We start from the raw sequence: 22,349 nt of genomic DNA on the forward strand, positions 1-22,349 counted from the left end.
ATTGTAGGTTAGGAAAAAAAAAACAACACTTACGTGTACAGAATTCTTCAGGATCTGACCAGCTATGGTCTCTGCAGGTTATTGTGTTTTCCTTGCCATTACTAGTAAAACCTGGTTTGCACTCAAAATGCACAACTGTACCATTATAATAAATGGTAGAGGTTTCATTAAGAAATGCAAAAGGAGGTACGTGAGGCTTTTCTTTACATGTTGCTGTGGAAAAATGAATAATTTTAGAGAACAATAAGCACTTTCAATAATTATTATAATAAGAACAAACATAAAAAAACTGTGCAAACAAGAGTTAAATCACTCCAAGGTCCATTTTCTTGACATATTCTACAGTTCACTTACCTGTACAGAATTCTTCAGGATCCGACCAGCTATGGTTTCTGCAGGCTATTGCGTTTTCCTTACCGTTTCTGGCAAAACCTGGTTTGCACTCAAAATGCACAACTGTACCATTATAATAAATGGTAGAGGTTTCATTAAGAAATGCAAAAGGAGGTACGCGAGGCTTTTCTTTACATGTTGCTGTGGGAAAATGAATAATTTTAGAGAACAAACACGAGCACTTTCAATATATATTATAATAAGAATAAATATATAAAACCTGTGCAAACAAGAGTTAAATCGCTCCAAGTTCCATTTTCTTGACATATTCTATAGTTCACCAATGAAGTCAAGGGAAACGCAAATCTGAAACACATCACATAAGAAGTAGCCTTTAAAATGTCCTGAAGTAGTGTATATAACCCAACCTGTAAAATCACATAACTTTGAACATGGTAATGTACTTTCATAAATCATTATTATTAACCACCTCAATACCAGACCCTTTCACCCCTTTCCTGCCCAGGCCATTTTTAGGTTTTTAGCACTGTCACACTTTTAGTGACAATTGCTCAGTCATGTAACACGATATCCAAATAAATGTTTTAGCTTTTTTGAGACAGATAAAGCTTTCTTTTGATGGGATTTAACCACTTGCCCACTGCTGAACGCCGATATCCGTCCTCACTTTGAGAACAGATATTGTTGTTATGGCAGCAGCTAGCTGCCATAACCCCAGTATCACCCTGCTCGACCGGCGGTCGGCTACAAGGTAAAAGCGGTCTCTGAGGCGGATTCGCTGCAAGATCACTTTTATCAGCAGTGGGGGAGAGGGTGCCCCCTCCCGTCGCGCTCCGGTACCCTCTGCCGCTTACCGGAGCTGTCTGCAGAGGCGGAGGCGATATGGTTCTTTCACGTCAGTGGCATGGCGATGAGTAAGGGGAAGATGGCCCTCCCTCGTCTCCATGACACTGCAGAGTGGAAGCGACGTCAAGCGTCACTTCCGCCCATAGCTCTTAAAGGGACATTTTTTTAAATGACTTTTTTTTTTTAATTATTATTATTGCATCTTAGTTTGACCCCAGATTTCATACTTAAGAAGTCCTGTCATGCTTTTTTTTGTATTACAAGGGATGTTTACATTCCTTTTAATAGGAATAAAAGTGACACAATTTTTTTTTTTAAACAGTGTAAAAATAAAAAGGTAAAATAAATAAGAATAATAAAACATTGAGTAGCGCCTGCATATAAAAACGGTGTTCCAAACACACATGTGAGGTATCGCCATGATCGGTAGAGCGAGAGCAATATTATAGCCCTAGACCTCCTCTAACTCAAAACATGCAACCTGTAGATTTTTTTAAACTTCGCCCATGGAGATTTTTAAGGGTAAAAGGTTGTCGCCATTCCACTAGCGGGCGCAATTTTGAAGCGTGACATGTTGGGTATCAATTTACTTGGTGTAACATTACTTTTGTCTTATTTTTTTAATTCAAAAAAGTGTATTTCGCCAAAAAAGTGCGCTTGTAAGACCGCTGTGACAGAAAGTAGTGCAAAGACCGCCATTTTATTCTCTAGAGTGTTAGAAAAAAACAAACAAACTGTTTTTAACTTGTAAACACCACATCTAAAAAAAAAGAGACCTGGTCATTAAGTGGTTAATCACCACTGTTTGTTATTCTTTGCTATATAAAAACAAAAATACTGACATTTAAAAAAACAAAAAAAAAAACAAAAAAAACACATTTTTCTTTGTTTAACCACTTGAGATCCGCGCTATAGTCAAATGAAGGCTACAGCGCGGATCTCAAATTCCGGGACTACATCTATTGAAGTCGTCCCCTTTAAGGGCTCCCCACGCGCTCCTGGGAGCGTGCATCGGGGAAAATCTGTGTTGGCCGTGTCCCCTGAACCATCTGTGCCCAGATCTACCCTGCCAGTGCCCAGATCTACCCCGCCAGTGCCCAGATCGTGCCCACCTGTGCCATCTGTGAACCATCTGTGCACCGCCAGTGCCCATCTGTGCACTGCCAGTGCCCGCCAGTGCCAATCGGTGCCCATCTGTGCCGCCTCAGCAGTGCCCATTTGTGCCGCCTCAGCAGTGCCCATTTGTGCCGCCTCAGCAGTGCCCATCTGTGCCGCCTCAGCAGTGCCCATCTGTGCCCATCTGCTGCCTCATCAGTGCACATCTGCAATAAATCTGCACATCTGTGCAATAAATCAGTGCACATCTGTGCCGACCCATCAGTGCCCATCTGTGCCGACCCATCAGTGCCCATCTGTGCCGACTCAGCAGTGCCCATCTGTCGCCGCCTCAGTGCACATCTGTGCAATAAATAAGTGCACATCTGTGCCGACCCATCAGTGCCCATTTGTGCCGCCTCAACAGCGCCCATCTGTGCCACCTCAAAAGCGCCCATCTGTGCCACCTCAAAAGCGCCCATCTGTGCCACCTCAAAAGCGCCCATCTGTATAATCAGTGCACATCTGTGCCGACTCATCAGTGCACATCTGTGCCGACTCATCAGTGCCCATCTGTGCCACCTCTGTGCTGCTTCAACAGTACACATCTGTGCCACCTCATCAGTGCACATCAGTGCAGGCTTAACCAGCAACCATGGCTAAACGAGTCTTTTCCGCCGAGGAGGCGTACCAAATTATTTCTACGGCCGACGAGAGCAACGAGGAGCTCTCCTCTTCAGATTCCTTTTCAGATTCGGATTCTGAAGCCGACAAATTATGAGCCAGTCCTCAGCAGTGAAACACTGACTGAATCCGAGGAGGAAGATATCCGGCCCATCAAACGAAGGCGTTATAGTGAGGCAGTGCCGTCCACTAGCACCGCAGTGCCGTCCACTAGCACCGCAGTGCCGTCCACCAGCACCGCAATGCCCCGGCAAGAAAGGCCAAGTACCAGTGGGGTGTCATCTCAGCCCCAAAGTGTTAGGAGCCATGCCGGCCTTCCCTATGCCCTTCAGAACCCCTTGTGGCTTCCTCCTAATTCAGGAGAGGCCAATGTTCCCCCTTTCACTGCCCAGCCAGGAGTCCAGGTGGACACGGAGAATTTTACCCCAATAGATTTTTTTTAATTTAATTTTTACGAAGGATATGTTGTCGTCAATTGTGGCCCAGTGCAACCTGTATGCACAACAATTTATTTTGCAAAATCCGACCTCTTATTATGCCCGTCGCTACAAATGGAGAGACCTAACGGTGGAGGAGTTCAAGGTTTTTTTTAGGCCTCACATTTAACATGGGACTCAACAAAAAAAATCTATTGTGTAACTATTGGTCAACCCACCCCTCCACCACTCACCGCTCTTCTCCGCGGTAATGCCCAGAACCAGGTATCAGATGATCCTGAGGTTCTTACATTTCAGCGACAATTCCCAGTGCCTTCCACGAAATTATCCAAATTACGACAGGCTTTACAAAATTCGGCCAATACTTAATTATTTTTCAGAAACATTCCCCAAATTGTTTACCCCGGACCAACACATATGTGTGGATGAGTCCCTTATTAAATTTAGCGGCAGGCTTAGAATGAAGCAATTTATGCCCAGCAAAAAGGCCCGCTATGGGGTGAAGGTCTACAAATTATGCGACCGAGCCACAGGGTACACATATTCCTTCATAGTGTACGAAGGGAAGGACACCCAGCTGCAGCCCCCTAATTGTCCGGACTACTTGAGATCCAGCGGAAAAGTTGTTTGGGACCTCATATACCCCCTATTGGATAAAGGCTACCACCTGTATGTAGATAACTTCTACACATCTCTGCCCCTGTTCCACAACCTTCACCGGAAGAAGATGCCAGCATGTGGCACCGTAAAAATGAATCGGAAGGGCTTTCCTCAAAGACTTGTGAATAAGAAGCTGCGAAAAGGAGAAACCGCAAGTCTGAGAAACAAGGAGGTTCTGGCAGTGAAGTGGAGGGACAGAAGGGATGTGTATATGTTGTCTTCTATCCACAATGATACCTTTGTGGAAAATCCCCAGAAGGAATGGCCCCGTAAAGAAACCCAAATGCATTTACGAATACAATTTGTTCATGGGGGGAGTCGACTTCAACAACCAAATGATGGAACCATATCTTGTCACAAGATGGACATACCATTGGTACAAAAAAGTAGCAATTTATTTTTTTCAATTGGCCATTTACAATTCCTATGTCATTTACCGCAACTCCACCCAAAACCCCAAACGTTTCTTTGGCTACCAGGAGGAAGTTTTCACTGCCCTTATTTTCCCCAAACGGCCCACCAGAAAATATCCGATCAGACGTTGTTAGTCGACTCTCCGAGTGCCACTTTCCCGATAAAATCCCTCCCAAACCAACAGGCTAAAGATGTAAGGTGTGTACCAGAGCAGGAGTCAGAAGAGACACATCTTATTATTGTGCACAATGTCCTTCCCAACCAGGCCTCTGCATAGGCGACTGTTTTCGGCGTTACCATACTTCAATAAATTTTTAGTGAAGTATGGTAAACATAATCCTCAGTTCCTGCCTTCATACACCTTCACACCCCTTATGCCACTGCCTGCTCTGTAACTGACCCTGGCTTGTTATTTGACCACTCTTATGCCTGCCGATTCTGTACATACCGCTGCCTGATCTGGAACTGACCCTGGACTGTTATTCGACCATGCTTCTTCCTAACTATTCTGTACATACCTCTGCCTGATCGGGAACTGACCCTGGACTGTTATTCGGCCATGCTTCTGCCTAACAGTTCTGTACATACCTCTGCCTGATCTGGAACTGACCTTGGACTGTTTGACCACGATATTTGCCTGCCTCTTGGACTGATCTTGTATTCTGCAACTGGACTAGTGGGATTCAACACGGGGTCTCACATATGTGAGGGGCTCCAGTATAGTTTTTCTGGAAGAAGAAAACAATTTTCTTTGTTTTCTTATTCCTAGATTAGGGTCTGGAGACTCGGAGGCTTCAAAGAGATTTGGGAGGGAAAAGCCTCTACCCCTATCCCCATTCTGTCCTGAACGAGGCTCTACTTCTGTCTGCTGCCTGTAGGACTTACTGTCATCATGCCGCACTGACCACACAAGGACCTGCCTACTACCAGGACCAATATTTTTGGCACTGCTGACATCTCTGCACTGACCCTGGACTGTAATATGGACAGTATCCCTGCCTGCTGCCTGAAAAACTGTGTTCGCTGTTGCTGACCAAGTCCCTGCCTGCTGCCTGGACCAGTGATATCCTCCTGTGGACAACTGTGCTTCTAAAACCACAGGTAATCTTTTCTTTACCCTTTGCTCAGCATAATGTATTTGGGGGTGTAATTTTTGGTATGTGCAGGCTATGTGTCCCTGGAACACCGACGGTGTTTCTTGCATGTTGCGCCTCTGTATACGTCTCACACATGTGGTATTGCCATACTCAGGAGGAGTAGTAGAATGTATTTTGGGGTGTTATTTTTGCTATGTAAATGCTATGTGTTGGAAATATCTTATAAACGGACAACTTTGCGTAAAAAAAATGCGTTTTCATTTTTTTCCACATTTTCCGAAAAACTTCTGGAAAAAAAATGAACCATTGAAAAGACTCATTATGCCTCATAGATTATATGTTGGGGTGTTAGCTTTCCAAAATGGGGTCATTTTCTGGACGTTTCCATTGCCCTGGTGTTCCAGGGCCTTCAAAACTGTAATAGGTGGTTGAGAAATGAAATGTGTAATTTATGCTCCTAGAATGCCTGAAGGTGCTACTTCAAAATTAGGCCTCTGTATGTGGTCAGGCTGTGTAAAAGTCTCACACATGTGGTATCGTTATACTCAGGAGGAGTAGGAGTATGTATTTTGGGGTGTTATTTGTGGTATGCACATTCCGTGTGGGAGAAATAAGCTATTACAATGAAAATTTTGTGAAAAAAAGAAATCGTAATTTTGCAAAGAATTGTGGGAAAAAATGACAACTTAAAATAACTCACCATGCCTCTTACTAAATACATTGGAATGTCTACTTTCCAAAAAGGGGTAATTTGGGGGGCATTTGTACTTTCCTGGCTTGTTAGGGTCTCAAGAATGGAGATAGGCCTTAGTACATCAGATGTGATTTTTTTTTGCAAATCTTTATGATTTGCACCATAGCTTGTAGACTCTATAAATTTCACACAGATCATATAATATGCAATAATTTGGGTTATTTTTACCAAAGATGTGTAGTAGTAAAAATTGTGGCCAAAATTTATGAAGAAAAATTTCTAATTTGCTAAATTTTGACACAGAAACGAAGAAAAATTCATTTTTTTTCAAAATTTTCGGTCTTTTTTCATTTATAGCGCAGAAAATAAAAAACCGAGAGGTGATCAAATACCACCAAAAGAAAGCTCTATTGGTATGAAGAAAAGGACAAAAAAATCATTTGGTTACAGTGTTGCATGACTGAGTAATTGTCATTCAAAATGTGAGAGCACTGAAAGCTGAAAATTGGTCTGGGACTGAGGGGGGTTTAAGTGCCCAGTAAGCAAGTGGTTAACCACTTCAGCCCCGGACCAATAAACAGCCTAAGGACCAGAGGTCTTTTTACAATTTCGCACTGCACTGCTTTAACTGGTAATTGCGCGGTCATGCAATGTTGTACCCAAACAAAATTTGCGTCCTTTTCTTCCCACAAATAGAGCTTTCTTTTGATGGTATTTGATTGCCTCTGCGATTTTTATTTTTTGCGATATAAATGGAAAAAGACCGAAAATTTTGAGAAAAAATGATATTTTCTACTTTTTGTTATAAGAAAAATCGAATAAACTCAATTTTAGTCAAACATTTAGGGCAAAATTTATTCAGCCACATGTCTTTAGTAAAAAAAAATGTCAATAAGCGTGTATTTATTGGTTTGCGCAAAAGTTATAGCGTCTACAAACTAGAGTACATTTTCTGGAATTTACACAGCTTTTAATTTACGACTGCCTATCTCATTTCTTGAGGAGCTAAAATGGCAGGGCAGTACAACCCCCCTCCCCCCAAATGACCCCATTTTGGAAAGTAGACACCCCAAGGAAGTTGTGGAGAGGCATGTTGAGCCCATTGAATATATTTTTTTTGTCTTTTGTTTAGATTTTTGCACGTAATCTTTGTGTAGGCCAAAATGTAGTCTGCTACATTCTTTGTTAAAATAACACAAATCAGTGTATATTTGGTCTGTATGAAAGTTAACAAACTATGGTATGTACAATACTGTGCAAAAGTTATAGGCAGGTGTGAAGAAATGCTGTAAAGTAAGAATGCTTTCAAAAATATATATGGTATTTTAATAGTTTTTTTTTTATCAATTTACAAAATTTGTGAACAAAAGAAAAATCCAAATCAAATGAATACGCATTTGGCTTCAAACCAGCACAATTTATTACACTTGCACACATTGTAAACGCACAAAGTCAGGGATTTTTGTACGATTAGAGTCAGGTTTATGATTAACCAATTATACCAAGCAGGTGCTAATGATCATCAATTTCATATGTAGGTTGAAACACAGACAGGAGGCTAAAAACCAGGTGAGGAACAACCAAACTCTGCTACTAAGGTGAGATTGTGGAAGACAGTTTCATGTCACAGGTCACATATGGCAAGAAACAGCAACAAGATACACGCTAGTTATACTGTATCAGGTCTCTCCCAAAAAAACATGATCACTACTCACAGCTTATGCATCATCCATATGCATTCATTTGCTTATCCCCCATGTTAGACAATCTTTTGGCGTTAATATACAGTATTTAGATCTTAATAGACAAATCACTCATTAAAGGCTGTTTCCCACTAGGTGGATGACAGGCGATAGCTGAATGTTTCACAGATAGATTTTGCTTTCTCAAGCAGCAAAGGATGTGTATATCTAAAATAAACATTTAGAGTTAGCACAAATACAGTACAGTATAGTATAGATCTAGTACATTTTAGAAGTAGTCATATATCAATATATCATTATTCACCTCACTCAATTAAGCTTTTATTTGTTCATCTTTACATACCAAGGAACCAATGACTCACAACGTGAACCACAAAGACTCCCATGTGGGACCGCAGAGGGAACAAAGCATATCAGCAGGGCTACATAGGTAGAGTTCATAGGTCAAAAAGAAAGAAGGGAAAATAGATTTCATGATTGTACTCAAAACGCCAGAGTATCGCATTATTATCTGAGTATGTAACAGTCCATAGCTTCAACATGTTCACATACGACAGTCAGTTGTTTTAACGTTCACCAGTAAGTGTCATTCCAAACCATTCATTTACAGGCCTCATGCACATGGGCTTATGAAAATAAGGCCTTGTTCACACAGCTGTAAAAATGTTACTTCTGGTTTTCTGCATAATGATCAGTAAAATACTTGTATACAGATGAGTTTAAATGCATAAAGACACATATGCATACATAATTTGTTTTTACGATACTGTAAAAACCCCTTTGTTTAGACTTATTTATGCGCCTACAAGCGTGTACACATGTGCTTATACACATAAGGGCATAAAGCGCATGTTCTTAAATTGAGATTTTTGGACTCTGTTATAGATCTGAAAGTAGCTCATGTAACTGTGTGAATGGCTCCATTAAAAACAATGTTGTTGTATACGCATTTTTTTAGGGCTTATTGAATAAATCCTAAGCAGCAATTTGGCAGACAAAATTCCTTTAATGTTAAAAATGTTTATGTGCGTATGGCATTTGAGCTTAAAAGTACATTTACACGCATATACGCACCTCTCAGAATGGGCCATTGGAGTTTTTTTTCCCTGGCTGTAAATGCTCCTCTTCAAATATACCTGTAAATGCCTATGTGAGCATGGCCACATAGGCTAACATAAAAGTGCTTTTGCAGGCTAAAAAACCTCCAAAAAAAGAAAAACCCACTGAACATCTGTATAAGCAGCTTTCTTAGGCTCTGTGTGCATGAGGCCATATGCACACACAAGGTGTTCATTAATTAACTGCTTAAGGACCGCCTCCTGCACATATACGTCGGCAGAATGGCATGGCTGGGCACAATCACGTACCTGTACATGGGCACTTAGACCCCTTTCACACTGGGGCGTTTTTCAGGCGTTTTTCATGCACTTTAGCTTTAAAAAAAGCGCCTGAAAGAAGCCGCAACTGCAATCCCAATGTAAAAGCCCGAGTGCTTTCACACCGAGATCCCTTTCACACTGGCGCGTTTTTCATGCGCTTTAGCGTTAAAAAAAGCGACTGAAAGAAGCTGCAACTGCAATCCCAATGTAAAAGCCCGAGTGCTTTCACACCGAGACGCTGCGCTGGCAGGGCGTCAAAAAAAGTCCTGCAAGCAGCTTCTTTGCAGCGATTTTGGAGCGGTGAATACAACGCTCCTAAAGCGCCCCTTCCCATTGAAATCAATGGGAAGCGCCTGTATAACGCCTGAAAAACGCTATTGGCAGCAGCATTTTGTGGGCGCTTTTAATCCTTTATTTGGCCACTAGCAGGGGTTAAAAGCGCCCCAATAACGCTCGAAAAACGCTGGTAAAGTGTTGCTAGTTTAAGCGGCGCTTTACGAGCGTTTTTCGGGCGCTGACATTGTGAAAGGGCTCTTAAAGCACTTGGGCTTTCACATTGGGACTGCAGATGAGGCTTCTTTCAAGCGCTTTACAGGCGCTTTTTTTAACGCTAAAGCGCCTGAAAAACGCCCCAGTGTGAAAGGGGTCTTAAAGAGTCGCCGCTGGTGTCCCGCGATCGGGTCACAGAGCTGAATAACGAGGAGAGGTCTGTGTAAACAAACCTCTCCCCGTGCTTCCTACTGTGGCTGTCACCGATCGTCTGTTCCCTGTTATAGGGAAAGACGATCAGTGACATCACATGCCAGGCCGCGCCCCCCTACAATAAAAAAAAAAAAACACAATGTCACACATAACCCCTCCTCACCCCCTAGTGGTCAACTCCTTCACTGCCAGTGTAATTTACACAGAAATCGGTGCATTTAAATAGCACTGATTGCTGTATAAATGACAATGGTCCCAAAAATGTGTCAAAAATGTCCGATGTGTCCGCCATAATGTCGCAGTGACAATAAATAAATAAATAAATAAATAAAATTTAAAAAAAATCGCTGATCGCCGCCATTACTAGTAAAAAATAATAATAAAAATGCTATAAAACTATCCCCTATTTTGTAAACGCTATAACTTTTGCGCAAACCAATCAATAATCGCTAATTGCAATTTTTTTTACCAAAAATATGTAGAAGAATACGTATCGGCCTAAACTGGAGAAATAAATGTTTTTTATATATTTTTTGGGGATATTTATTATAGCAAAAAGTAAAAAATAATGTGTTTTTTTCAAAATTATCGCTCTATTTTTGTTTATAGTGCAAAAAATAAAAATAACACAGGTGATCAAATACCACCAAAAGAAAGCTCTATTTGTGGGGAAAAAAGGATGCCAATTTTGTTTGGGAGCCACGTCGCACGACCGTGCAATTGTCAGTTAAAGTGACGCAGTGCCGAATCGCAAAAAGGGGCTTGGTCCTTTGGCTACAAATTGGTCCAGGGCTTAAGTGGTTAAACAGAGTGTTTGCAGGACCAGTAGCAGAAAATTTGATTAAACCTTCAGAATATCACACTTTATCTCAGATTGTGAAGCCCCATACACACTATCAGATTTTCTGCTGATTTTTGTCTTCAGATTTACCAAAACCATGTAGTAAAAGGGCCTGCCTGGTTGCATACAAATTGAAACTCCTAAGGTTTGACCTCATATTATATGATTTTGGTAAATCTGAAGACATAATCATCAGAAAATCTGATAGTGTGTATGGGGCTTTAGTCTCTCGATATCTTCTGTATTAACACAGAAGGCCATATAAAATCGCCCACCTTCAGTCTCCTGGGAAACATATAGCCCACTTTATTCCCACATATATAGCTGGTACAATTGTGGAAACTGGGGGGAACATGGTGAACAAACCCATTTATCACACATCCCTCCAGACGGAGGCATTAAAATATTGCTCTCATCACCTTAACCGCTTGAGGACCGTGTTATTTTTATATAATCAAATATATAATGGAATATATTAGCTTTGATTGATCTGATGGGCATTTGGTATTATTCTCCCACCCACCTTATTTTTGGATTATTAGATATCGATAGAATCTAGTTTCCCTTTTTATCACTTATGCCCTGTACACGCGGTCAGAAATTACGACGGAAAAGGTCAGCTCAAATTATGTTATCGGAAAATCCGATCATGTGGGCTCTATCGGACTTTTTCCATCTGAAATTCCGACGGCAAAAGTTTGAGAGCTGGATCTCAAATTTTCTGACAACAAAATCCGATCGGGCTTTTTCCAAACGTTTGTAGAGAATTCCGACAGACAAAGTGCCACGCATGCTCATATTCGATTTACAAGACCAAAGCTATTGGCTAATAGCCTCTACGTAGTCCCGTCATACGCAATGAACGTCACCTTGTTCTGAATGGCCGGATTTTCCGACAACTTTGTCTTTAACACAAGTTTCGACCAAAATTTTGTGCTCAGAATGTCCAACCGTGTGTACAGGGCATAACAATAATATAGTTAATCAAATAATTTATTCCCAACATATGTATATTAATGTATAATTTCTGCTGTGTATGTATTATTTATATATATAGGTTAGAAATGTATGTATAAGAACAGAGGGAATTTATTCATAGCTAGATGGCAGTAGAGCGCTGAAGCATTTTATAAAGCAATATCCTATATAAATGACATTTGGGTTTGTTTGACATAATTATCATCTATTTGCAAAATAGTTAAATAATAGGTAAGGTTGAAAAAGGACACAAGTCCAACCTATGCGTGTTATTTTTGTTTCACAGGCATGTCTTTTTGAATCAGTACATACAAGTGCCCTGCTGTTCATTAAGACACTGTTTTTGTTTTAATTGCACTTCCTGTGTTTTAATTGCACTTTCCGGTGTCACATCCTCTTTAACCACTTCAGCCTGGAAGAATTTACCCCCTTCCTGACCAGAGCACTTTTTGCGATACGGCACTGCGTCGCTTTAACTGACAATTGCACGCTCATGCGACATTGCATCCAAACAAAATTGACGTCCTTTTTTTCCCCACAAATAGAGCTTTCTTTTGGTGGCATTTGATCACCTCTGTGGTTTTTATTTTTTGGCCTATAAACAAAAAAAGAGCAACAATTTTGGAAAAAAAGCAATATTTTTTACTTTGTGCTATAATATAATTCCCCAAAATATATAACAAATTTCTTTCTCAGTTTAGGCAGACATGTGTTCTTCTACATATTTTTGGTAACTTTTTGTGCAATAAGCGTATATTGATTGGTTTGTGCAAAAGTTAGAGAGCCTACGCAATAGGGGGATATATTTATGGAATTTTTCTAGTGGCGATCTGCAATTTTTATCACGACTGACATTGTGGCGGACACATCGCACACTTTTGACACTATTTTGGGACCAGTGACATTTATACAGCGATCAGTGTTAAAAAAAAATGCACAGATTACTGTGTAAATGACACTGGCAGGGAAGGGGTTAAACACTAGGGGGCAATCAAGGGGTTAAGTGTGTCCTAGGGAGTGATTCTAACTGTGGGGGGGGGTGGGCTCACTACACAATGATTGAGATCACTGCTCCCGATGATAGGGAGCAGTGTATCCCTGTCATGTTGCAAGCCAGAACAGGAAAATGCGTCACGATCGAGGGCCCCCCGGCGGACACAGAGTCTGCGGAACCCACGGCACGCTCATGGAGCAAACAGTTTTGTGGAAACACGTTGGAACGGAGAATCCTTGTAATGCCACTCAACTTGGTCTCATCAGACCACAGGGCCATGGTTCCAGTAATCCATGTCCTTAGTCTGCTTGTCTTCAAACTGTTTGTGGGTTTTCTTGTGCATCAATTTAGATGAGGCCTCCTTTTGGGACGACAGCCGTGGAGACCAATTTGATGCAGTGTGCGTCGTATGGTCTGAGCACTGACAAGCTCACCCCTCACCCTATCAACCTCTGCAGCAATGCTGGCAGCACTCATACATCTATTTCCCAAAGACAACCTCTGGATATGACGCTGAGCATGTGCACTCAACTTCTTTGGTCGACCATGGCGAGGCCTGTTTTGAGTGGAACCTGTCCTGTTAAACCACAGTATGATCTTGGCCATTGTGCTGCAGCTCAGTTTCAGGGTCTTGGCAATCTTCTTATAGCCTAGGCCATCTTTATGCAGAGCAACAATTCTTTTTTTCAGATCCTCAGAGAGTTCTTTGTCATGCTGTTGAACTTCCAGTGACCAGTATGTGAGAGTGAGAACACTAAATTGAACACCTGCTTCGTATTCACACCGGAGACCTTGTAACACTAATGAGTCACATGACACGGGGGGGGGGAGTGGCTAATTGGGCCCAATTTGGACATTTTCACTTAGGGTGTACTCAATTTTGTTGCCAGAGGTTTAGACATTAATGGCTGTGTGTTATTTTGAGGGAACAGCAAATTTACACTGTTATACAAACTGTACACTCACAACTTTACAGTGTAGCAGAGTGTTATTTCATCAGTGTTGTCACATGAAAATATTTAGAAAAATATGAGGGGTGTACTCACTTTTGTGAGAATTATATATATATATATATATATATATATTGCCTTGCAAAAGTATTTGGCCCCCTTGAACTTTTCAACCTTTTGCCACATTTCAGGCTTCAAACAAAGATATAAAATTTTTATTTTTTGTGAAGAATCACCAACAAGTGGCACACAATTGTGAAGTGGAACAAAATCTATTGGATATTTTAAAAATTTTTAGCAAATAAAAAAACTTTACTTTCAGTGCAGTAAACTCACTCCAGAAGTTCAGCGAGGATCTCTGAATGATCCAATGTTGTCCTAAATAACTGATGGTGATAAATAGAATCCACCTGTGTGTAATCAAGTCTCTGTATAAATGCACCTGCTCTGTGATAGTCTCTGGGTTCTGTTGAAAGCAGGCAGGTCCGTAATACTGTTGTGGGGAAGTTTAAAGCCGGATTTGGATACAAAAAGATTTCCCAAGCTTTAAACATCCCAAGGAGCACTGTGCAAGCGATCATTTTGAAATTGGAGTATCAGACCACTGCAAATCTACCAAGACCTGGCCATCCCTCTAAACTTTCAGCCCAGACAAGGAGAAGACTGATCTGAGATGCAGCCAAGAGGCCCATGATCACTCTGGATGAACTGCAGAGAACTACAGCTGAGGTGGGAGAGTCTGTCCATAGGACAACAATCAGTCGTACACTGCACAAATCTGGCCTTTATGGAAGAGTGGCAAGAAGAAAGCCATTTCTCAAAGATATCCATAAAAAATCTTGTCTAAAGTTTGCCACAAGCCACCTGGGAGACACACCAAACATGTGGAAGAAGGTGTTCTGGTCAGATGAAACCAAAATCGAACTTTTTGTCCACAATGCAAAACGATATGTTTGGCGTAAAAGCAGCACAGCTCGTCACCCTCAACACACCATCCCCACTGTCAAACATGGTGGTGGCAGCATCATGGTTTGGGCCTGCTTTTCTTCAGCAGGGACAGGGAAGATGGTTAAAACTGAGGGGAAGATGGATGCAGCCAAATACAGGACCATTCTGGATGAAAACCTGTTGGAGTCTGCAAAAGACCTGAAACTGGGACGGAGATTTATCTTCCAAGATTTGTCTTCCAATGATCCCAAACATACAGCAAAATCTACAAAGGAATGGTTCACAAATAAACGTATCCAGGTGTTAGAATGGCCAAGTCAAAGTCCAGACCTGAATCCAATCGAGAATCTGTGGAAAGAGCTGAAAACTGCTGTTCACTAACGCTCTCCATCCAACCTCACTGAGCTCGAGCTGTTTTGCAAGGAAGAATGGGCAAGAATTTCAGTCTCTCGATGTGCAAAACTGATAGAGACATACCCCAAGCGACTTGCAGCTGTAATCGCAGCAAAAGGTGGCTCTACAAAGTATTAACGCAAGGGGGCCGAATAATTTTGCACGCCCCACTTTTCATTTTTTTATTAGTTAAAAAAGTTTCAAAAATCCAATAGATTTCGTTCCACTTCACAATTGTGTCCCACTTGTTAGTGATTCTTCACAAAATTATGTTTGAAGCCAAAAGGTTAAAAAGTTCAAGGGGGCCGAATACTTTCGCAAGGCACTGTGTGTATATATATATATATATATATATACACATACATATATATATATATATATATATATATATATATATATATATATATATATATATATATATATAAAAAATGTAAGCACCTGTCATGAAATATAGTTATATTGTACCACTGGGTGAACTATAGGGCTAAAATATACCCACAAAGACTCTTACTAAATAAAAAAATATAGTGGGGGGCTTTATATCATGCTCAGTAATATTGTAATACTCTGGCAGTTTGAATACCATCAAGAAATCTATCCTCCCATACCTTGGAACTGTACTTACGCAGACCTGCTGATGTGCACTTGTCCCTTATGCAGTCCGTCCCACAGGGGAGGGTTCGATTCATATAGTGAGTCACTGTTCTCTTGGTATGTATAGATGAACAAATAAAAGCTTAATGATGAGAACTGAATATACATAATATATGAATACTTTTACAATGTACTATATATATACACTATACTCTATATGTAATAACTGACTGTGTATTTTAGATATACACATCCATTGCTGCCTGAGGAAGCAGAATCTATCAGCTGTCGCCTGCCATCCAGTCTACTGGAAAATCATCTTTACCAAGTGATTTGTGATAAGACCTATATACATATACAGTATATTAATGATAAGAATGTGTCTAAAATAGTAGGGGGATAGGCAGATGATGAATGTATATAGATGATGCAATGGCATGCAAACAATTCTCATATATAATAAAAAACTTTTCAATAAAACGTATGGATTTTATAAAAAAGTATTGTATGTGAATGCCCAGATCTTCTCATACATACAGTGGGCAAAACAAGTATTGAACACGCCACCATTTTTCTAGGTAAATATATTTTTAAAGGTGCTGTTGACATAAAATGTTCCACACATGACGGTGACAACCCATGCAATCCATATATACAAAGAAACAAAAACAAAGTTCAGAAATTAAGTTAGATGCAATAAAATGAAATAACACAAAAAAGTATTGAACACACTAACTTGAAATTGATTTAATACTTCGTACAAAATCCTTTTTCGGTATAGACAGCTTTAAGACACCTCCTGGGGAAACTAGCCACATGGATTGCTCAGGTGTGATTTTGGTCCATTCTTCAAATCTTGAAGGTTCCGTGGGCCTCTTCTATGAACTCTGATCCTTAGTTCTTGCCATAGATTTTCTATTGGATTCAAGTCAGGTGATTGGCTGGGCCATTCTAGCAGCTTTATTTTCTCTTTCTTTGAAACCAATTGCGAGTTTCCTTGGCTTTGTGTTTCGGATCATTGGCTTGCTGAAATGTCCACCTTCATCTTCATCATCCTGGTAGATTGCAGCATATTTTTATCAAAAATGTCTTGGTACATTTTTTCATTCATTCTTCCTTCAATGATATGAAGTTTGCCAGTACTGTATGCTGAAAAACAGCCCCACACCATGATGTCCCCACCTCCAAACTTCACTGTTGGTATGGTGTTTTTGGGGCGATGTGCCCATAATACATGGTGTGTATTATGGCATCCAAAATTTTGGTCATATCTGAGCACACTATATTCTCAAAGTATTTCACATGCTTGTCTAAATGTTGTGCAGCAAACATTAAACCAGCTTCCACATGTTTGTTCGTCAGCAATGGAGTTTTGCGTGGTAAGCGTGCATACAGGCCATGGCGGTTGAGTGTATTACTTATTGTTTTCTTTGCAACAATTGTACCTGCTAATTCCAAGTCTTTCAGAAGCACTCCACAAGTGGCTATTGGACAACTCTTCTGATAATTCTTTTCACGTCATCAGAAATCTTGTGAGGGGCACCTGGTCCTGGCTTATGGTGGAATGATGTTCTTTCCATTTCCAGATTATGGCCCCGACTGTGCTGGGACATTCAGAAGTTTAGAAATCCTTCTGTAACCAATGCCATCAGTATGTTTTGCAACAATAAGGTTGCAAAGGTCTTGAGAAAGCTCTTTGCTTTTCATCTTGTGTGACACCTTGGTTATGAGCCACCTTTGTATAGGCCAGCAGTTGAGACTGAACCAGCTGATAATCATTTGCACGGACAAGAGGTAGAATTGCTTTCTAATTAATGATAGATTTCAGCTGGTGTCTTGGCTTAATACTTCGTACAAAATCCTTTTTCGGTATAGACAGCTTTAAGACACCTCCTGGGGAAACTAGCCACATGGATTGCTCAGGTGTGATTTTGGTCCATTCTTCAAATCTTGAAGGTTCCGTGGGCCTCTTCTATGAACTCTGATCCTTAGTTCTTGCCATAGATTTTCTATTGGATTCAAGTCAGGTGATTGGCTGGGCCATTCTAGCAGCTTTATTTTCTCTTTCTTTGAAACCAATTGCGAGTTTCCTTGGCTTTGTGTTTCGGATCATTGGCTTGCTGAAATGTCCACCTTCATCTTCATCATCCTGGTAGATTGCAGCATATTTTTATCAAAAATGTCTTGGTACATTTTTTCATTCATTCTTCCTTCAATGATATGAAGTTTGCCAGTACTGTATGCTGAAAAACAGCCCCACACCATGATGTCCCCACCTCCAAACTTCACTGTTGGTATGGTGTTTTTGGGGTGATGTGCCCATAATACATGGTGTGTATTATGGCATCCAAAATTTTGGTCATATCTGAGCACACTATATTCTCAAAGTATTTCACATGCTTGTCTAAATGTTGTGCAGCAAACATTAAACCAGCTTCCACATGTTTGTTCGTCAGCAATGGAGTTTTGCGTGGTAAGCGTGCATACAGGCCATGGCGGTTGAGTGTATTACTTATTGTTTTCTTTGCAACAATTGTACCTGCTAATTCCAAGTCTTTCAGAAGCACTCCACAAGTGGCTATTGGACAACTCTTCTGATAATTCTTTTCACGTCATCAGAAATCTTGTGAGGGGCACCTGGTCCTGGCTTATGGTGGAATGATGTTCTTTCCATTTCCAGATTATGGCCCCGACTGTGCTGGGACATTCAGAAGTTTAGAAATCCTTCTGTAACCAATGCCATCAGTATGTTTTGCAACAATGAGGTTGCAAAGGTCTGGAGAAAGCTCTTTGCTTTTCATCTTGTGTGACACCTTGGTTATGAGCCACCTTTGTATAGGCCAGCAGTTGAGACTGAACCAGCTGATAATCATTTGCATGGACAAGAGGTAGAATTGCTTTCTAATTAATGATAGATTTCAGCTGGTGTCTTGGCTTCCCAAGCCTTTTTGCACCTTCCTTTCTTCATGTGTCCAATACTTTTTCCCTGTGTCATTTTGTTTTATTACACATACTTTAATTTCTGAACTAATTTGTTTTGGTTTCTTTGTATGTGTGGATTGCATGGGTTGTTACCAACATTACATGTCAATTGCGCCTTTAGAAATGTATTTACCTAGAAAAATAGTGATGTGTTCTATAATTATTTTACCCGCTGTATATGCACCTCAAAAGACCTGTACAAGCCTTAGCTCATATATGCACAGTCATGGCCAAAAATATTGGCGCTTCTGCACTTCTGTCAGACAATGCACCACTTCACCCAGAAAATTGTTGCAATTATAAATGTTTACCTGATGGATGGAGAGTGTGATGAGTCTGAAGCATTATGGGTGGAACTGCATACAGATGTGCGTAGTTCAAAGTTAATCATTGGAGTTTGTTATAGACCACCCAATGTTAATGAGGAGGTCCTTGCACAGATGGAAATGGCTGCAAGGGCTGGGACAGTTATAATAATGGGGGATTTTAACTACCCAGAAATTTACTGGAGTAATGGTACTGCTGGGGCAGTTAAAGGGCAAACATTTATAAACCTATTACAGGACAATTTTATGGTCCAGTTTATTGAGGCCCCAACTAGGAATGATGCTCTGTTGGACCTGGTAATCTCAAACCATGCAGAGCGTATTACTAATGTTCAGATAAAGGAACACCTGGGTAGCAGTGACCATAACATGATTTCATTTGATGTTAGCTGTAAGCAAAAATCACATACGGGAAAGATAAAAACACTTAATTTCAAGAGAGCAAATTTTCCAATGATGAGGGCTGCTCTCCAGGACTTAGGCTGGGAGAGAATATTGGCATCAATGGTCACAAAACAGGAATGGAAATTCTTCAAAAAGTGAACCAGTGAACTCACTGCAAAGTATATTCCCATGGGCCATAAGTTTAAAAGGCTAAAAATAAAACCTATGTGGCTTATGGCCAAAGTTTAAAAAAAAGCTATAAACTATAAGAAAAGAGCTTTTAAAAAAATATAAAAATGAAGGAACACGTGTCATTTAAATGTTACAAAGAATATAACAGAATATGTAAAAAGTAAATTGAGGAAGCAACAATTCAAAATGAAAAACAGATTACAACAGATAGTAGGACAAACCCCCAACAATTCTCCAAATATATTAATAGTAATAGGAAAAAGGTCAAGTCTGAGCATGTAGACCCAAAATAATATAGAGTGGGTGAGTGGGGACAAAGAGAAGGCCAATTTATTAAATAATTACTTCAGCTCTGTGTATACAAAGGAGCATGGGGGAGCTCATGTTCATAACTGGAGTGGTAGTGACACAGCCCCAAATCCACAATGGCTCAAAAGTGATACAGTCCAGAAATATTTGGACAGAATAAAGGTGGATAAAGCACCTGGACCTGATGGCATCCACCCACGGATCGTAAAAGAATTGAGCTCTGTAATTTCAAAGCCATTGTATCAAATTTTTAGGGACTCATTAATGAGTTAAAGGGCCAATGTGGTGCCTATATTTATAAAGGGAACAAAGTATTTACCAAGTAACTATAGACCTGTTAGTTTAACTTCTATAGTTGGGAAGATACTGGAGGCAGTGGCGGAATTATAGGGGTCGCTGAGATCGCCAAGGCGACCGGGCCCCATGCTGCAGGGGGGCCTTGAGGGCCCCCCTGTATATCTGAAGGAGCGGGCGCCCGAGACCGAGCTCCCCGATCTTCAGCCGAAGTGTAATCGGCACTGTGCGGGGAGCTCGGAGTCATCACACTGCTTATAACTAAAGTGAAAGCAGTGTGTGCTCTTTGTCTCCCCCTACAGTGCAGTACCCGGCAGGAAGAGGTAAGATAAAGCACTGCCGTTTTTGAAAAGACTTTATGTGTGTGTGTGCATTTGTGTGTGTATGTGTGTGCATTTGTGTGTGCATGTGTGTGTGCATGTGTAGATGGCGAGCGGGTGGGGGGGCACACTGGGGGCATTCAAGGGCACACTAGCAGCATTTGATGGCACACTGGCAGCGTTTAATGGCACAGTGGCTGCAATTGATGGCACAGTTGTAGCATTTGAGGGCACAGTGGCAGCATTTGGGACAGTGGCTGCATGGCACAGTGGCAGCGTTTGATGGCACAGTGGCAGTATTTGAGGACACAGTGGCAGCGTTAAATGGGCACAATGGCAGCGTTAAATGGGCACAGTGGCTGCCATTGATGGCACAGTGGCAGCGTTTGATGGCACAGTGGCAGTATTTGAGGGCACAGTGGCCGCGTTAAATGGGCACAATGGCAGCATTAAATGGGCACAGTGGCTGCAATTGATGGCACAGTGGCAGTGTTTGATGGCACAGTGACAGCTTTTGAGGGCACAGTGGCAGCGTTAAATGGGTACAGTGGCAGCGTTTGGCACAGTGGCTGCAATTGATGGCACAGTGGGAGAGTTTAAGGGCACAGTGGCAGCGTTAAATGGGCACAGTGGCAGTGTTTGATGGCACAGTGGCAGCGTTTGATGGCACGGTGGCAGCGTTTGATGGCACGGTGGCAGCGTTTGTTGGGCACAGTAGCAGCATTTGGGCACAGTGGCTGCATTTGAGGGTACAGTGGCAGTGTTTGACAGCACAGTGGCTGCATTTGATGATTTGGTTTATAAAAACTTTTGTGCCCCCCAAAAATTTTGAGCACCAGCCGCTGCTGTTTAGATGTATATATGCACATTTTATGTATCTGCGTTTAATCCTGCCTCCCCTTCCCATATTCGAGCCGGGAGCGATTTTCTAAAAAAAAAAAATTTGTCATTTAAAAAAAAAAAAAAAAAAAAAAAAACTCGATTCACAATTCGAATCCAGTTTTTTTTATGGACACCGTACCAGTCCTGAGGAGCTGCGGGCAGGAGTTTTTAGGTGAGGCCGTGGCTTCGTCCTAGTCCGCAGGTCCGGCCTCGTGGACTAGGCCGAAGCCGTGGCCTCACCTAAAAACTCCTGCCCGCAGCTCCTCAGGACCGGTGCGGTGTCAGCACTGATCCTGGTGAAAAAATAAATATCTAAAAAAAACTATTTCCTGAAAATTTGAATCGATTTGACCTCTCAACTCGATTCAAGATTCAAATCGATTTTTTTCCCCAGCCCTACCCCATATGTGTACAATCAGAACTGGTTTTTTTTTCTTGCTTGTTCAAAGTACCAGCAAAAAAAATGCTATTCCTCCGAAAAGCGATCTGTGCTCAGATCGCTTTTCAGAGGCATTTGACAGCTGGTAAAGGGGCAATATGTTGCCTCCTGACCACCTTTTTTTTTTTTTTTTAAATAACAAACATGTTATACTTACCTTCACTGTGCAGTGCAGCCTGTTTTGCACAGAGTGGCCCCGAACCTTGTATTCTGGGGTGCCTCGGTGGCTCTCGTGGCTCCTCCTCTTATCAGACAACCCCCTAGGAGAAGCGCTCTCTCCAGCGCCCCCGATGCCCGCGTCATTGGATTTTATTAACAGCAGTGGGAGCCAATGGCTGAGCTGCTATCAATCTATCCAATCAGGAGCTGAGAACCCCGGGCAAAGGAAGAGCGCATCTCCACCTGGGGAAGTTCCAGGGCTCAGGTAAGTAAAACGGGGGGGGGGGCTGGGGTTCCGG

The 22,349-nt window shown here is 41.4% G+C and overlaps 1 protein-coding gene across 4 annotated transcripts in view; it reads right to left on the reverse strand.

Annotated features, from left to right (window-relative positions):
- The window catches only part of LOC143982459 (C4b-binding protein alpha chain-like), a 577,061-nt gene that overhangs the window by 278,153 nt on the left and 276,559 nt on the right, over positions 1 to 22,349 (reverse strand). For all 4 annotated transcript variants that reach the window (XM_077481180.1, XM_077481181.1, XM_077481183.1 and 1 more), the window contains exons 10-12: positions 614 to 699; positions 355 to 534; positions 34 to 213 (exon numbers count right to left, since the gene is read on the reverse strand). In XM_077481180.1, coding sequence (XP_077337306.1) covers positions 34 to 213; positions 355 to 534; positions 614 to 699 — 446 coding nt within the window. The remainder of the gene's footprint in view (positions 1 to 33; positions 214 to 354; positions 535 to 613; positions 700 to 22,349) is intronic.

Source organism: Lithobates pipiens, unplaced genomic scaffold (assembly GCF_037356315.1).
Source record: "Lithobates pipiens isolate NorthernLeopardFrog02 unplaced genomic scaffold, aLitPip1_a1.2 Scaffold_16, whole genome shotgun sequence".
In the NCBI taxonomy this organism is placed as follows: domain Eukaryota; kingdom Metazoa; phylum Chordata; class Amphibia; order Anura; family Ranidae; genus Lithobates; species Lithobates pipiens.